Source organism: Monodelphis domestica, chromosome X, assembly GCF_027887165.1.
Source record: "Monodelphis domestica isolate mMonDom1 chromosome X, mMonDom1.pri, whole genome shotgun sequence".
Lineage (NCBI taxonomy): Eukaryota > Metazoa > Chordata > Mammalia > Didelphimorphia > Didelphidae > Monodelphis > Monodelphis domestica.
This window is the reverse complement of record NC_077235.1, coordinates 81577813-81592040: the sequence shown is the minus strand read 5'-3', so window position 1 is coordinate 81592040 and position 14228 is coordinate 81577813. Positions and strand designations below refer to the sequence as shown.

The 14228-nt window shown below is 45.9% G+C and overlaps 1 protein-coding gene across 5 annotated transcripts in view; it reads left to right on the top strand.

Moving 5' to 3' along the window:
• Positions 1-12129, top strand: part of TMEM164 (transmembrane protein 164) — a 138645-nt gene extending 126516 nt beyond the window's left edge. For all 5 annotated transcript variants that reach the window (XM_056809436.1, XM_056809439.1, XM_056809438.1 and 2 more), the window contains exons 6-7: positions 7114-7214; positions 8815-12129. In XM_056809436.1, coding sequence (XP_056665414.1) covers positions 7114-7214; positions 8815-9021 — 308 coding nt within the window. In that variant the 3' untranslated portion in view covers positions 9022-12129. The remainder of the gene's footprint in view (positions 1-7113; positions 7215-8814) is intronic.
• The last annotated feature ends 2099 nt before the right edge of the window (positions 12130-14228 follow it).

The following is a 14228-nucleotide window of genomic DNA, read 5'->3' as shown; positions in this document are numbered from 1 at the left end:
TTGAGATGTTCAGGATGCAAACGGCCAGTTAACAACAGGAGAGTAAAGCTGGCTAAGTAGTCTAGTTGAACCCATGGATGGTGGATGAGAAGGGCTCCAAGAGAGTCCGAATCTTTAAAATGCTTCATTAATATTCTTGCCCTTTTTCCATTTTTGCCCTCACTCCCATCCACCCTCCTTCCATTGTAAGAAAGAAGCAAACCAAATTCCCACATTGGCGGTGTCTGAAAATATCTACAGCAAGGGATGCACTGTCACAGACAGCTGAAACTTTAGCCACCTGCTGATCCCATATATGTGTGCGCACTCTCCCCCCCTGCATCAGCCCTTCAGCTGGACTCTCCTTGGCTTCCCCCCTCCTGCCCCCACAAAAACCCCTGAAAGAATGAAAGCTGTGTGACCTGGGGCACTTGCCCACTTCACCCCCATTGCCTGGCCCTTACTGCTCTTCTGCATTGGGACCAATACACAGTATTGCATTGAAGACAGAAGGTAAGGAGGTAGTTAGGTAGCTCAGTGGATTGAGAGTCAGGCCTAGAGAGGGGAAGTCCTGGCTTCCAATCTGGTCTCAGACACTTTCTAGCTTCATGACCCTGGCCAAGTCACTTTGCCCCCATTGCATAGTATTGATTCTGTGTGTGTATAAATAAATTAAATATTATATATGTATATATATATATATACACACTGTGTAACTCTGGGCAAGTCACTTAGGCAATGGAGTTAAGTGACTAATATTATTACTCAAAGTAGAAATGACTTTTATAGCTTTTATTTACAAAAGAGGTGGAAAGAGTGAAAGCACAGAAATACAGAAGGGTAGAAAAGACATTAATTAGCCTATCTAACTAAGTATTGCTCTGGTGCTCCACTCAGTCAGGACTTGTTGACCTTCAACCATAATTAAACTCTCTCCAGAAGATAGGAAAGGAAAGCCAGCTGTTCACTCAGCCAAGTTCCCTCCAAGAGGCAGGTCAAGACAATGACTTGAGCTGAAGGTGACCCCTGAGGCTGACTTTCTTCCTTGAGCTGACTTGAAGCTGACTTCCTTCTTGAAGTTGACTTGCCTCGCCCCAGAAATTCAGGGCCTTTTATAGTGACTTCTTGTCCCTTCCCCTCTTTACAAGGGCCAATCACAACTTCCAAATTGCCCAGCACTGGGCAGTGCTTGTGGGAACCACTTCTCACCTTCTGGAGAGGTGAATACTCATCAAAAGGGCTCACAGACTCCTGGCTGATTGAGTTGAAAGGGTGGAGTATTGCTAAGTAGGGTGTTCAAGCTTTTGTTGATTCAATTCAAAAGTAGACAAAGGAGAGTTAATCCTGTCTTCACAATCTGGTGAGGTACTAAGTAGGGGTACTTGAAGTTATTGTTAACCAAAGTGTTAACTCCAACTGGGCAAAGAGAATAAAGGATTCCCTTTTCACAAGTGTAAACTCAGAATAGACAAAGAGAACAAATAATTCCCTTTTCACTGGATGGATACAGGAACTCACTGGGATTAATGCAGAGCCTCTCAAAGGACCCTAGATTTTTACTTAGAAGGGATCTCAGAGGCCATTTTATAAAAGGGGAAACTGAGGCCCAGGAAGTAACTCAACTATTGGTTACATGGATAACAAATATCAGGTGGGATTTGAATCTAGTTCCTCTGATTCCAAATGCACTGATCTTTTGGTTTTTGATTCTTCCTGTTGGTGATGGTGTGTAAAATGTATCCTAAAGTAAACTTGGTCCTGGGGTCCAGATTGGAGCTGCTGTCACTCTCTGTGTGTCACCCTCTCCTTTCCCTTCCCTTCCCCCTCCTTCTCTCTGTTCCTCTCCTTCTCCATGGAGGCTTTTGATGTCCAGTGATTGGTCCACCCTGGGATATTGCCAGAACTCCTTTTTTCCCCAGCTCAGGGTCCCAACCCTGGTTCACTTCTGCCTTGGAGACTATGATCCCAGGCTTTAAGTTACCTGATGGGTGCCTGCTCAGCCCCAGCCTGGTAAAGTAGCATCCAAAGGCATTTCCTTGACCTCAGTTGGTTCTTAAAGGAGTTGCTAATGCCATGGAATTGAGGGAGGAAGGCAACTTTGCCATAAACACTATTGGTTCTTTACCTTTGCAGTAAAGCAGAGAACTGGGTGGGCAGGGAGGGTTCTTTGTTGTCTAGAGTACAGCCTGGAGAACCAGATTAGAAGAACAAATGTGATAAACCATAGCTAAGCCAAGTGGCTCTGTGGCTGGCACGGGGCCTTAATGGCGCATTGAGTGGCCTCCGTTTCCATTTGAGTAGGACACCATTGGATTATTTCGGGGCTGTCTGAAAGGGATGCCAGTTTGTTTGGGTGTGGATCTTCTGGCCCCCCTGGTGGAGAGAGAAAGAGCTGGAATGGGCTCCCAACCACCCTGGATCATGTCCCACTCCTGACATTCCACCTTGAGTTGCTCCATTTCTTCCTCTTTTTGGTGTCCTGGGCCCCTCTGGGGAGTGTGGGGAAGCCGATGGACTCCTTCCAGGACTCACATTTTCAAAAACTCAAAAGAAAACATGTAGGATTACAAAGAAAGCCAATTGCACCCAATATACTTATGGAAGTCTCTAGCCCTGCTCTATAGCTTCTACTGCAGAGAAGATGCTGCCCTCTGCTGGTCGGGAGTTTCCCGCTCCCTCTGGACCAGTGGGCCGTACCTGTATCTATCTCTAAGATGGCAACCTGCCACATGCCTGTGCTGAATTGGATCATTAAACAGGAAAAATAGCCTATATGTAAGAGTTAGCCCCCTTTCTGACCTTTTGCGGAATTCAGTTGTGCCGTGTTAATGCTCATTAATTGTTATTCATGATGGTTGTCCAGTTCATAATAGGAAGAAAATGAATCTGCTTTCGCCACATTTCCCCTGTGATCCTTAAGGATTAGCCAGGATTCAGTCTTCCATTTCCCTTTCCACTGAATTTCTTTTCTTCCCAAATCTCAGGCTGGCAGTGGATAGAGGGTCCCAGTGAGTGTCAATTCCCCTGAAGGGTTGCATATAGTCAAATTCACACAATTCAGAGTTATAAATCAGGAAACTATGGTCATTGACTCCAACCCAATGGGAATTCCAATTCTAACTCTAATAAAAGTAAGAGTTCATTGCATTGATATAGCACCTACTATGTGCTGGGTACTGGACTAAGTGCTTATAGACATTTATAAATATTTACATAAAATATAAATATTATTCCATCCACTCCTTACAATAGCTCTAGGAGGCCAGTGTTTTTATGATCCCCATTTTACAGGTAAGGAAACTGAGGCAGGCAGCTGGGCAGTGGGTTGCCTGGGGCATATCGCTAGGAAGTGTCTGATGCACATTTGAACTCAGGTCTTCCTGACTCCAGGCCCTGGGAACTCTACATTGTGGTGCCCCCTAGCTGACTTTGTAACTACTTCAAAGAATTCATTATTCACACTAATCAGCCCCTAGCTGCTCCACTAGGGGGAGCAAGAGGGCAACATTAGGCAGCAGATGATTTTTTGGAACTGAGCACTCAAATAGAGTAGTGTAAAAAATTAAATTAGTCTCGAGTAATAGAAATATTATATTTTATGAGGTTTATTAAGGATTATTAGAATTAAGAATAAAGAAAATACAAAATAGAAAAACCACGTGCCCAGGGCTGATTAGCCATTCAAAAACCCCGCACTTAGCTTACCCACTACATCACTGCAATGGAAGAGCAGCCTGCATGTGAGGCAGAGAGCCAGTTAAATACTCGTTGTGATCTTGCCCAGGTGGAGACTCAGGTGAGATTATAGGGAATTCTGGGAAATACCAAGGACTTCTGGGGAATGAAGTATAGGGTTCAAAATCTCCATTTTACAATTCTCCCTGAGGCCCGAGGAAGACTAGTCTCTCCGCTGGGGCTTGTAAACACAACTAACTTTGAAATTACATTAATTTGAGGATAAGAGGAAAAGAGAACAAAACCAATGATTGCTAGGCGCATTGACAAAAAAGTCAGTTAGGGGGCATAAGAGTATACATACAAATAAATGTTCAATCAACCACACCCAAAGTTCATTCTTGATCTTCTCATGCAGCTTGTGGTCCGGAGGCATCTTTATGGTATCTTCTCCAAACAGTTCAGTCTCTGGTTTTGGAGAGGTAGCATGTTTCTTAACCTAAAATTTCTCTCTCAAGGAATTTAAACTTTGCAATTTAAAATAATAATAATTTTATATTCCCCCCTGAAGAGGGTGAGTGAAAAACACAGGGATCACTTAGGGAATGCATGGCTGAGTTATGAGGTATATGAATCAATTGGTAAGAGAAATCAAAAACATTAAAAAAATCCAAATAAAAAAAGATAATTTCTGGATGAAATATAGACTATCAAAGTCTTATGTGTAAAAATTCTAAGTAAAGGAAAAATAAATCTATAATAGGCCCTTGTACAGGTCCAATTTAAAGTGATTTCTATCCCACAAGTCTGTAGGACAGAATGTAGTAATATTTCACTTACCCATTTGCGGCCAAGACTACAGGAAGTTGCCATACTATAAGAAGGAAAGGAACTAGATTATAGGAGCCAGGTAGGAGCCAAATTTTGAAATACTTGTCTGTAAGTATTTTCAGAGTGTGGATACAAGGAAGACCTATGTCTTAACGTATGTCAGCAACCTCGAGTCTCACACTAGGTTCAAGTCCTTTGTATTGGCTTAGAAGTGCATCAATCCTACCTGGATTGGTTTCTTTTTTTTTTTGACCTGTGTGCTCTTTTGGCACTATTCAGGTTTAGCTTTGTGCTTCTTTGGCCCTGTGCCAAAGAATATATCTTGTCCTGGAATCAGACAGAATCATTAAGCAAAGTCCCATAATTTTTTTATTATTTAAAAATTATAAAAATTATTTTAAAATATTTAAAAAATATCTTTTTAAATAATTAATGGCATCATTTTTATAGTCTCAGGCTTTTGGGGCATGTATTGACATTATAGCAAATATATTTTAAACTTATATTACTGTAAAATCAAAAAATTTAAAGAAAATCTGTATACTGGTGACGTGCTTCAAATATCAAAAGGAGAGAAAAAATAAAACTGAAATAGTATATTGCACATGCAAGAAAAATATAATAATAAAAAAGTTTTAAAAATAAAAAAATATAGCTTATAATCATTGACACACTGTGTCAGCTAAGGAAATGTAGAATACAAGGTTTCTCACCAAAATGAGATCCATTTCCTCTTCATTCTTGGCCATGATCCACTGTGAGTACAGGCAAATGAATTTCACAAGGTAACAGTTTTTTATAAAGAACAGTAATACAAAATCCTCAAAATTCTCAATAGCCCAATTAATTACAATAGCAAACAAAAACCACTATCATTTTTTACATGAGTCTACTGTATGACATTTAAAGAAAATGGATACTTGTCACGTCTTTCAGGTGTAGCAATGTTTCAACCTTGGCAAACATACTTTTAAACAAAGTAAAACTTACTTGGTCTAGAACATCATTAAGAAATCTAAATTGTTCTGCTGGAAGTAAATTAAAATGAAGAGTTTTGTAGGAGCTCTTTTTTTCTGGCTTCCTGATACATATAAACACCTTGGTAGGAACATTTTTTGTTTCTCTACCTTTAATACAACATTCTTTATTATATAAATATATATATATTGATATATATATATATATATATATATATATAATATCATCCATTCAGAAACGACTAGTTATGTAAAATTATTTCTGAAGACCCCTTAAAATTACAATTAAATTCTTAGCTTATTAAATTCTCTAAAGGTTGTATATAATTTAACCACTTTTGTTGAAATCCATCCATCATCATCTATGTAACAATTAACAATGACAGAATAGAAAAAAAGGCTATTTTTATATGTGGGCTTATTCAATAATATTTGTTCAGTATAGTTATAGGGGAAAAGGAACAAAATATAACAGTAGTTAAAACCCAGTACATTAAAATGATTCAGTGTAACAGAATAGTATTGAGTACATTAATATATGAACTTAAAAACCAACAAAATTAAATCTTAAAACAATCAGCAAAATGCAATAAAATATAGAGATTCTTTATAAAACATTGGAGTCTGAAATGCCTTAAAAATATAACCTCCAGTCTCTTTAAAGTTCATTTTTTTTATCTATTTAGATGCTTATTGTCAGAATGCAGAAGACTGGTAGGGAGTAGGCAATGGGGTTCAAGTGACTTGCCCAGGGTCCCATAGCCAGGAAGTGTCTGAGGCCAAATTAGAACCCAGGACCTCCTATCTTTAGCTCTGGCTCTCAATCCACTGAGCGCCCCCCCCCCCCTAGTGAGGGTGGGTTTTAGGAATCTCAAATTGGGTCAAATAGTTGCAGGGAGATGAATTTCTCTCCTGAATCTCAGGTAAGATAAATAAAAGAATTAGTGCACTCCAAAGATATTCCTTGAAATACTCCATGCTTGTAATCAACTTCCTGTTTGGAAAAGTCTCTTCCTTCCCCTCGTTGTCCTCCCCTGTGGCCCCCTGCCACTGTAGCCTAAGGAAAAATCACCCCTGTTTTTACCAGCTGGTTTTTTATTCCAAAGACACAAGGGGCAGCTACCAGCAACCTGGGTCCTGGGGCTGTCCTGTGGCTATCTGGCTTGGAGGCTGGAGATCAGCTGGGGCTGGGCCTGGGAGGGATGGGATGGAGAGAGTGATCTGGGTCAAGAAAGTCAGGAGGAGCTCAAGAATCAGCTTTGCTGAAAAGCCTTGGCAGGAGGAATGTGTCTTAAAAAATTATCTAGACTATCTTTTTTTTTTAATTGAGAAGTTCTCATCCAAATCTTGTGGTTGCCAAAACTGTAAAAATTAAATTAGTCTCTAGTACTAGAAATATTATACTTTATGAGGTTTATCACTGCCATGGAAGAGCAGCCTGTATGTGAGGCAGAGAGCCAGTTAAATACTCATTGTGATCTTGCCCAGGTGGAGACTCAGGTGAGATTACAGGGAATTCTGGGAAATACTAAGGACTTCTGGGAATTAAAGTCTAGGGTTCATATCTCCATTTTACAGTAGTGGTTCCATCTGCCATGGAGCCATAGACATCTTCCAAGTATCTGTCTCACCATATTCTTTTCTCATGCAGGTGTCTACACTCCTGAGCCGCTCTCCAACTTTTGGTGGGCCCTCCTGGCAACTGGCCTGATGTTCTTCTATCATTTTAGCATTTTGCAGTTCCTGGGCCTGGTGAGTGTGACTGTTGCCATCTCCTTTACCCTCAACTGTTATGCTCCCTCCCAAATCACCGTATTCTTATGTTCAGGGCCTGATGGCTAAAGCCAATGGGTTGTTGGGGCTTTCTTTCTTGAAATGTAGTGCCCAAGGCCAAGAAGACAACTGATGATGTCAGAACATTGGTCTGTCTCTACAGAGGGTTCCGAATTCTGAATTCCGGAGTCCTTCTTACTAAGTGCTTCTTCTGTGCCAGGCACTGGGCTTGGTGCTAGAGATATAAATACAAGGAAAAAGAAAAGTAGTCCCAGCCCTTGAGAAGCTTCCATTCTAATGGAGGATGAAGACCTCTAAAAGGGAGTTATGAAGAGGTATGGGAGGGAGATCGGCAGATGGTGGCTAGAGAATGGAAAATGGCTCACCTGGGCCTCTACTCAAAATGGAGGTTCTACAGATCACTTAGCAGTGGGTGAAGGGCAGGATGGGAAGAAAGGGAGGAGGCAGCTGAGGCACGGTGGAAAAATCGAAAGGCCCAAATAAAATAGCATATGGGAACCAAACTCACTCTGAGCTATTTGGGCAATGCCCCAAGGGGGTACAGTTAACATTTCTATAGCACTTTGATTTGACCCTCACCTCACAACAATCCTGGGAGATAGGTGCTATTATTGTTTCCATTTTATAGATAGGGAAACTGAGGCCTAGAGTTGAAGTGACTTGCCCAGGGCTACACAGTAAATATTTACAGTGCCACACAATAAATGTATGAGGTAGGATTTGAACCCAGACCTTCCTGATTCCAGGTCTAGGACTCTATTCACTGAACCACTTAGCTACTTCTCAAATAGCAGCTTTTTCTGTGGTACCTAAAGACTAAGAACAAAGTGGGTGTCCATCAACTGGAGAATGACTGTCGTGTTGTGAACATGAGAGCCAGGTTCAGAGACTGGAGGCCCTGGGTTCAGATCTGGCCTCAAACACTTCCTAGCTGGGTGACCCTGGGCAAGTCACTTCACCTCCATTGCCCAGCCCTTACTGCTTTTCTGCCTTGGAACCATAACACAGTATTGATTCTAAGATGGAAGGTAAGGGTTTAAAAAAAAAGAGTTAATGAACAAAGAGCAGCTAGGTGGCGCAGTAGATAAAGACTCAGGCCTGAAATTGAGACATGGGTTCAAATCTGACCTTGGACACTTCCTAGCTATGTAGCTAAACTCAATTTGCCTAGCCCTTGTCTTAGAGTTGTTACTAATACAGATAATGAGTTTGGGGGACTATGGGTGCAAAATGTGGCTGTTCTGTCAAACAGTTTTGCCTAATGTTTTTATTTGTTATGAGGGCAGGTTGAAGGGGAAAATGGGGAAAATGATTATGGTGCCCCCCAAAAAAGATACCAATAAAACCTCCCATGATTCCCTGGGGAGACAAGGTTGTACCATGCCTCAGTGCAATCAGGGCAAAAAGAATGAGTTGTGAGTGTAAAGTGGGCTGCATATCACAGTGGTGGGGATTGGATGAAAAACTTGGGGATCCAAGCAGAAGCTACTTGAGGAAAGCTCTCCAGCTTTGAGGCCCCCATCAGTGAGTACCCATCATGTGCCTCTTGTCCCCACAGGCCACAGAGGTGAATCTGAACAACATGCTGTGCCCAGCCATTTCTGATCCGTTCTATGGCCCCTGGTACCGGATCTGGGCCTCGGGCCACCAGACCCTCATGACCATGACCCACGGCAAGCTGATCATTCTGCTCGCCTCCACTGTGAGGCCCGTGTTCAAGTACGTGCTGGATTTGCTCCACCTTCCCACCAAGAAAATTGACTGAAGAGTTGACTCCGCCATCTTGGAGAACACTCCTTTCTTGATGCCATCAAGAAAGGGGGATTGTGTGTGTTGTGTTTCTTTTTCTTCCCATCCCCCTGCCTTCCCCCTGGCTCAGGCTGCTCATGAAGCCTGAAGCCAGGACCCCTGGGCCCATTTCTCTTTTCTCCTCCTGCTCCTGGTGGCCTTACCTGGAGAGGCGGCAGCTGATCTCTCTTCTCTCCGTGCAGGTGCTTTAGTGACAGCTCTTTGAGGAAGGAAGGTGCTACAGCAGCAAAACCATGAAAACATGTTGTTTCCACTGCCAGGGACGCCCAGGCCCATCTCCTCTGTTAGTACATCCCCCACAATGGGCTCGTACCTCATTTCTGTACCAGCACCGAGCCCAGGGCTTTGGGGAGGGGGGTGAATTCCCTAAATCAGCCAAAGTAGGCACTGGGCCAGCCTGGGACCACCAAATCTGAGTATGAAATTTCTATTGCAGGGTGAGGGGTGGGGCCAGAGGGAGGGTGAGAAGACAGAGCTGTAGGGGGGGGGTGATTTTTTAGGGAGCTGGGCCTCAGTTATTCTCTGTCAAATTAAGGGATTGAACCAGAATTCCTCCACCATCCTTTCTCATTCTAAATAGATGATTCTCTGGTCCTATATTTGACCTTGGGCAAGTCACTTCCCATTGATGGGCCTCAGTTTCCTCCTTTGAAAAATGAGGTGGGGGGAAGGTTGAACTCAATGACCTCTTTTGAGACCCCTTCCAGCTTTCAAGCTGGTATTCTACCATAATAGATCTAGAATGAATAGCTGGGAACTCTCCCCCCCCCCCCCCCAACACACACACATACATTCATCCATTGCCATAAGAATGGAGACCTCCATGCAAATGCTGATTGTAAATAAGCAAGCCAATTGGTTATTGTGCCACAGAATCAAAAGCATGATGGGAAACCTAGGGGCTTTTGCCTTAAGCAAGTAGCATTATAAGGAAGTGACTCATGTGAGAGGGTGCTTATGTTGGAGTTTGAAGAGCTCTAGGAGGCCCTGAGCAAGTCATTTCATCTGTCTGTGCCTCTGTTTCCTCGATTCTAAAACAGAGATCCTAGTAGCACTGATTTCCCTGGGTGGATGGGAGGCTAGAATGCAATGCAGGGAAAGAGCATGCTCTAGAAATGCTCGCTATAATTATCCATGGTTTGGCCAATGTGAAGAGCACCATGGCGATTCAGCAAGGTGCCTACTGGACTGTCCAGAGCTTTCAAGGCGAAGCTCTTAGCTGGGGAAACCCCGATCCCTTGTCATTGGCCCACTTGGCACTGAGTGGCTCCTTGGGAGTGTTGGCTTGTTTCTCACTATCCACCCTCCCAGGCTGCTCCAGGAGGTGACCTCCATTGCTTGAAAGTCAGCCCTGAATGTATCTCAGGAGAGGTCACGACTGGCCATTTGGGGATCCCTAACAAAGGAGAAGAGCCTTGAAGGCCTTTGTCGTACTCGAGCATCCTTCGAGGCAGTAGGCAGCCCACCACTTTTAGTGTGTTTGCAGTCGAGGAGGGAAGGTGGTCTAGGTAGACACAGGCACTTGGAGTGCAGGAAGAAAGGCATGCTGGGAGAGCACCCATTGCTCCTGTAGGCAGTTGAGGTGTTCAGTGGTTCTCCGAGTCCCTCCTCATCACATCTCCCCAGCCCACTTTCCTGACTGTGCCAAGACCACTCACTAGCCCACTTCCAGGCATCAGCAGGGGCAGTTGGAAGGAGGGTGGAGAGAGTGGCTGGTGGATGAGGGACCCATTGTTGGAGGCAGCTCAGCCAGGTTCCCCCACCCCTCGCCCTGGCTTTGGTCCTCCTCTCCCTTCCTCGAACCCAGGGGCCTTTACGGGACAGCCTTGCTATTGAATTCCTTTGCTGTAGCCCAAATCGTGATTTTCCTTGGCCGCTGAGGGTCGGTCGGTGATCCTGGGGCAATAAACTGGGACTCTTCCCCATGAGTAGAGGCGCGTCCCTGGAAGGGAGCTGGCTCGCTCACTGGGGGCCTCTTCTCTCCACCCCCAGCTCTACACAAGGGACTTCCATTTCCTTCTAAGAGATGGACATTCTGGGAACATTTTTTCTCAAAGGTAGTGAAGGCATGGCAGTATTGTAGTAGTGGCTAGTGGTAGGTCAACTTGGGCACAAGCCGCACGTCTGACACACAGTGGCTGTGAGTCCCTGGGTCAGTCATTTCTCTCTGGGCCCCAAGACTGAGGAAAAGCAAACAGGAATAATGATCCCTGGGAGGTTGAGGGTATGATGGGAAAGGTGCTAGATGTGGAGTCCGAGGGCCTGGGTTGAAACCCTAGGCTAGGCCCTTAGCTCCTCAGGGTCTGAGTTGCTCCCTGAGACTTCCTAGTTGCAGAGTGGATGCTGGGCTGAATGGGCAGAGACTTCCCACCATCCCAATTGCGTTTGGATCCGCAGACCAGAAGGCAGAACGGTGCCCAGTAAACCGGTCCAGTTGGCCCAGCCACTGCAGGTTGGGGAGCTCAAGGCCCCAAGCAGGAATAGAACACCCACTCCCTATTGACTCTTTCTGGCAGTGACTCAGTTCTGTACACAGGCATGCTGCTCCTGGCTCAACTGGGGTCAACGCAGACCAAGCTCTTCAGAAAACGCTTGCTTCCTCTTTCGTATCATCCCCTGCTCTCCCGGCTTCCCTTTATCAAACACAAGACCACGTAGGGCAACGAGCACGGGCCAACTCTTTCCCTGCCCATTCCAGGGGTGGGAGTCTCCGAACGGGGCGCCCAATGGCTGGTGCTCCCAGTATTCCGTTTGAAAGCTGCAGGACGAGTGAACAGCGCTGACCCCGCTGCGATGGCCCTCTGGGACACCCTCCAGCCCTTAGCCCACCTTTCCAAACTCCAGTCGTTGTTGCTATTGTTGTCGTAAAAGTGTTTTCTCCAGTTTCGTGACCTTCGAACCCCACTCGGCCGGCCAGGACTCCTCAGGTCATTCTCTTGGAGTCTTTGGACTTGTAGCCTTGGCGATTTCTGTTCCTGAAGCTCCCTGAGTGAGGTGGGGCCCTCACCCGGGACCCATTGTGCAACTGTTTTGTAGGGTGACATCATTAAACGATTTACGAGAACCCAGCTGTGTCTGCCTCATTTTGAAGAAGGGGACTTGAGAGTGGGAGCTGTGGAATGATGGGGGAGGAAGAGGCCAAGGCCTCAGGGCGCCGACTTGCTGGGTGACTCCCTCTGTGGGCCTTGGTTCCTTCCCTGCGGAATGGAACACCAGGGCAGAGAAAATTCGGAAAGGGTTTTGTAAGGCCAAAGGCCGACAGAAACGCCAGCTCTTACTGGGATGCTCCTGAAAGGTCCGTGTGAGCACTCCCAGGTAGGTAGACCTGGCACTGATTTATCAGGCCTTTGGGGGCAGCTAGGTGGTACAGAGGATGACCTGAGTTCAAATCTGTCCTCAGACACTTCACTAGCTCTGTGGCCCTGGACTAGTTGCTTAAGCCCATTTACCTCAGTCTCCTCATCTGTAAAATGGGCCAGAGAAGGGAATGGCAAACCATTCCACAATCTCTGCCAAGAAAAACCCAAACAGGTCCACAAAGACTTGTACACAACTTCCTTCCCACTACCAGAGAGGTCAAATATACCACCCACTCCTGAACCAGATTCAAATTGTGCTTGGGAAGGATGCAAAGAAGTAAGCCCAAATTGGATGCAACACAGACAATGTTGATACGTGGTCTTCCGAGGCCCTGGGCAGCCTGCAGCGAGCCTCATCTCTCTTGGGGGTTGGCATCACTGCCTGGTGCCATGCTAGCCTCTCTAAGTAGCTGCTTGAGCAGGGCTTAGTTATTTGAATTGACCACAAGCAAATGCTGGGGACCAGCAGCTTCGTTTCTGAGTCTGCAAGTCATTGCTGACATTTGTACCAAGAGTTGGAGAATCCTTTCGGCAAATCCTTTGCCCTCATTGGGCCTCAGTTTGCTCTCATGCAAAATGGGTGGATTGTACTCTCAGCTTCCCTTCTGGCTGATTCCAAGCTTTTGTTTAGAACGGAAATGAACGGCAGTAGTGTGGTATAGGTGGGAAGATTCCTGGGATTGGAAGCCCCCCAGTGACCTTGGGCCAGTCACTTCCCCCTGAACCTTGGTTACCTCACCTCGAAAATAAGGAGCCTGTATTAGCTGACCTTCCTTCCAGTTATGGCTCTGATCAGCCCACGAGGGTCGGCCAGTTAAGAACAAATTTGTCCTCGGCCACTTGTGAAACCAATCGGATCATCTGCGGTGAATAACGGGAAGTGTTCCAATGTCCATCCTGCTGGTCAGAGCTCAGAAAGCACAGGGAGTTTTCAAGAACGCACAGCGGGGGCCCTCCTAGACAGACCACTGGCCAACCGGCCCCAGTGGTGCAAGCTCAGCCCCAAGGTGGCACTGAGTGCCGCTGTGCCCAGAGAGCAAAGGGGAGAGAGACCACGAGGGGTACCACGTGCGTCCATTCAATTCAACAGGAAAGATCCTGCCATGGGACCCCTCGAGCTCCTTAAGGGCTTGGAATGCTGAGGTGCCTAGTGAGGGGGGCCAAGCTGAGGAGGCCACAGCAATGATGCCACAAGTCAGAATCCATTAATGTGGTGCCCAAGCGGCAACTCCAGGGAAGGGCCCAGAGAGAGCTCAACCTTGAGGCCCCGGGGGGGGGCAGGAAGGGCACACTATAGCCACCCCAGTACCCACTGACCACTGACCAGGCCCAGGATCCCCCACCTGTGCCCAGGAGAAGGCTGCTTCCTTCTCTTCCTTCTGCCTCAGACCACACTCCTGGCTACCTTCCTGTCTTAACCCCTGAGCCATCCAAGGACTGAAGCGAAGCCTAACCCCCCGGCCACAGGGCCAGCAAGCCTGGGGGATGCTTGCTTGCAACCAGAGAGGAAGAGGACAATGAAAAGAGAGACACTGCGGGGGGGGGGGTGAGAAGAGAGAGACAGAGAAATAGAGACAGAGATGGGGAAGAGAGAGACAGGACATGGACATAGACAGGAAAGACAGATATAGACAAAGACAGAGAAAGAGGGAGAGACAGACTGACAGGGGGAGAGGGAGAGACAGACAGAGAGGAGATACAGAGACAAGACATATGGAGACAGGGAGGGAAGGAGAGAGAAAGAGACAGAGAGGTAGGGGGAAAGAGACAGGAGAGAGAACAGAGGCAGTGACAGAGACAGACA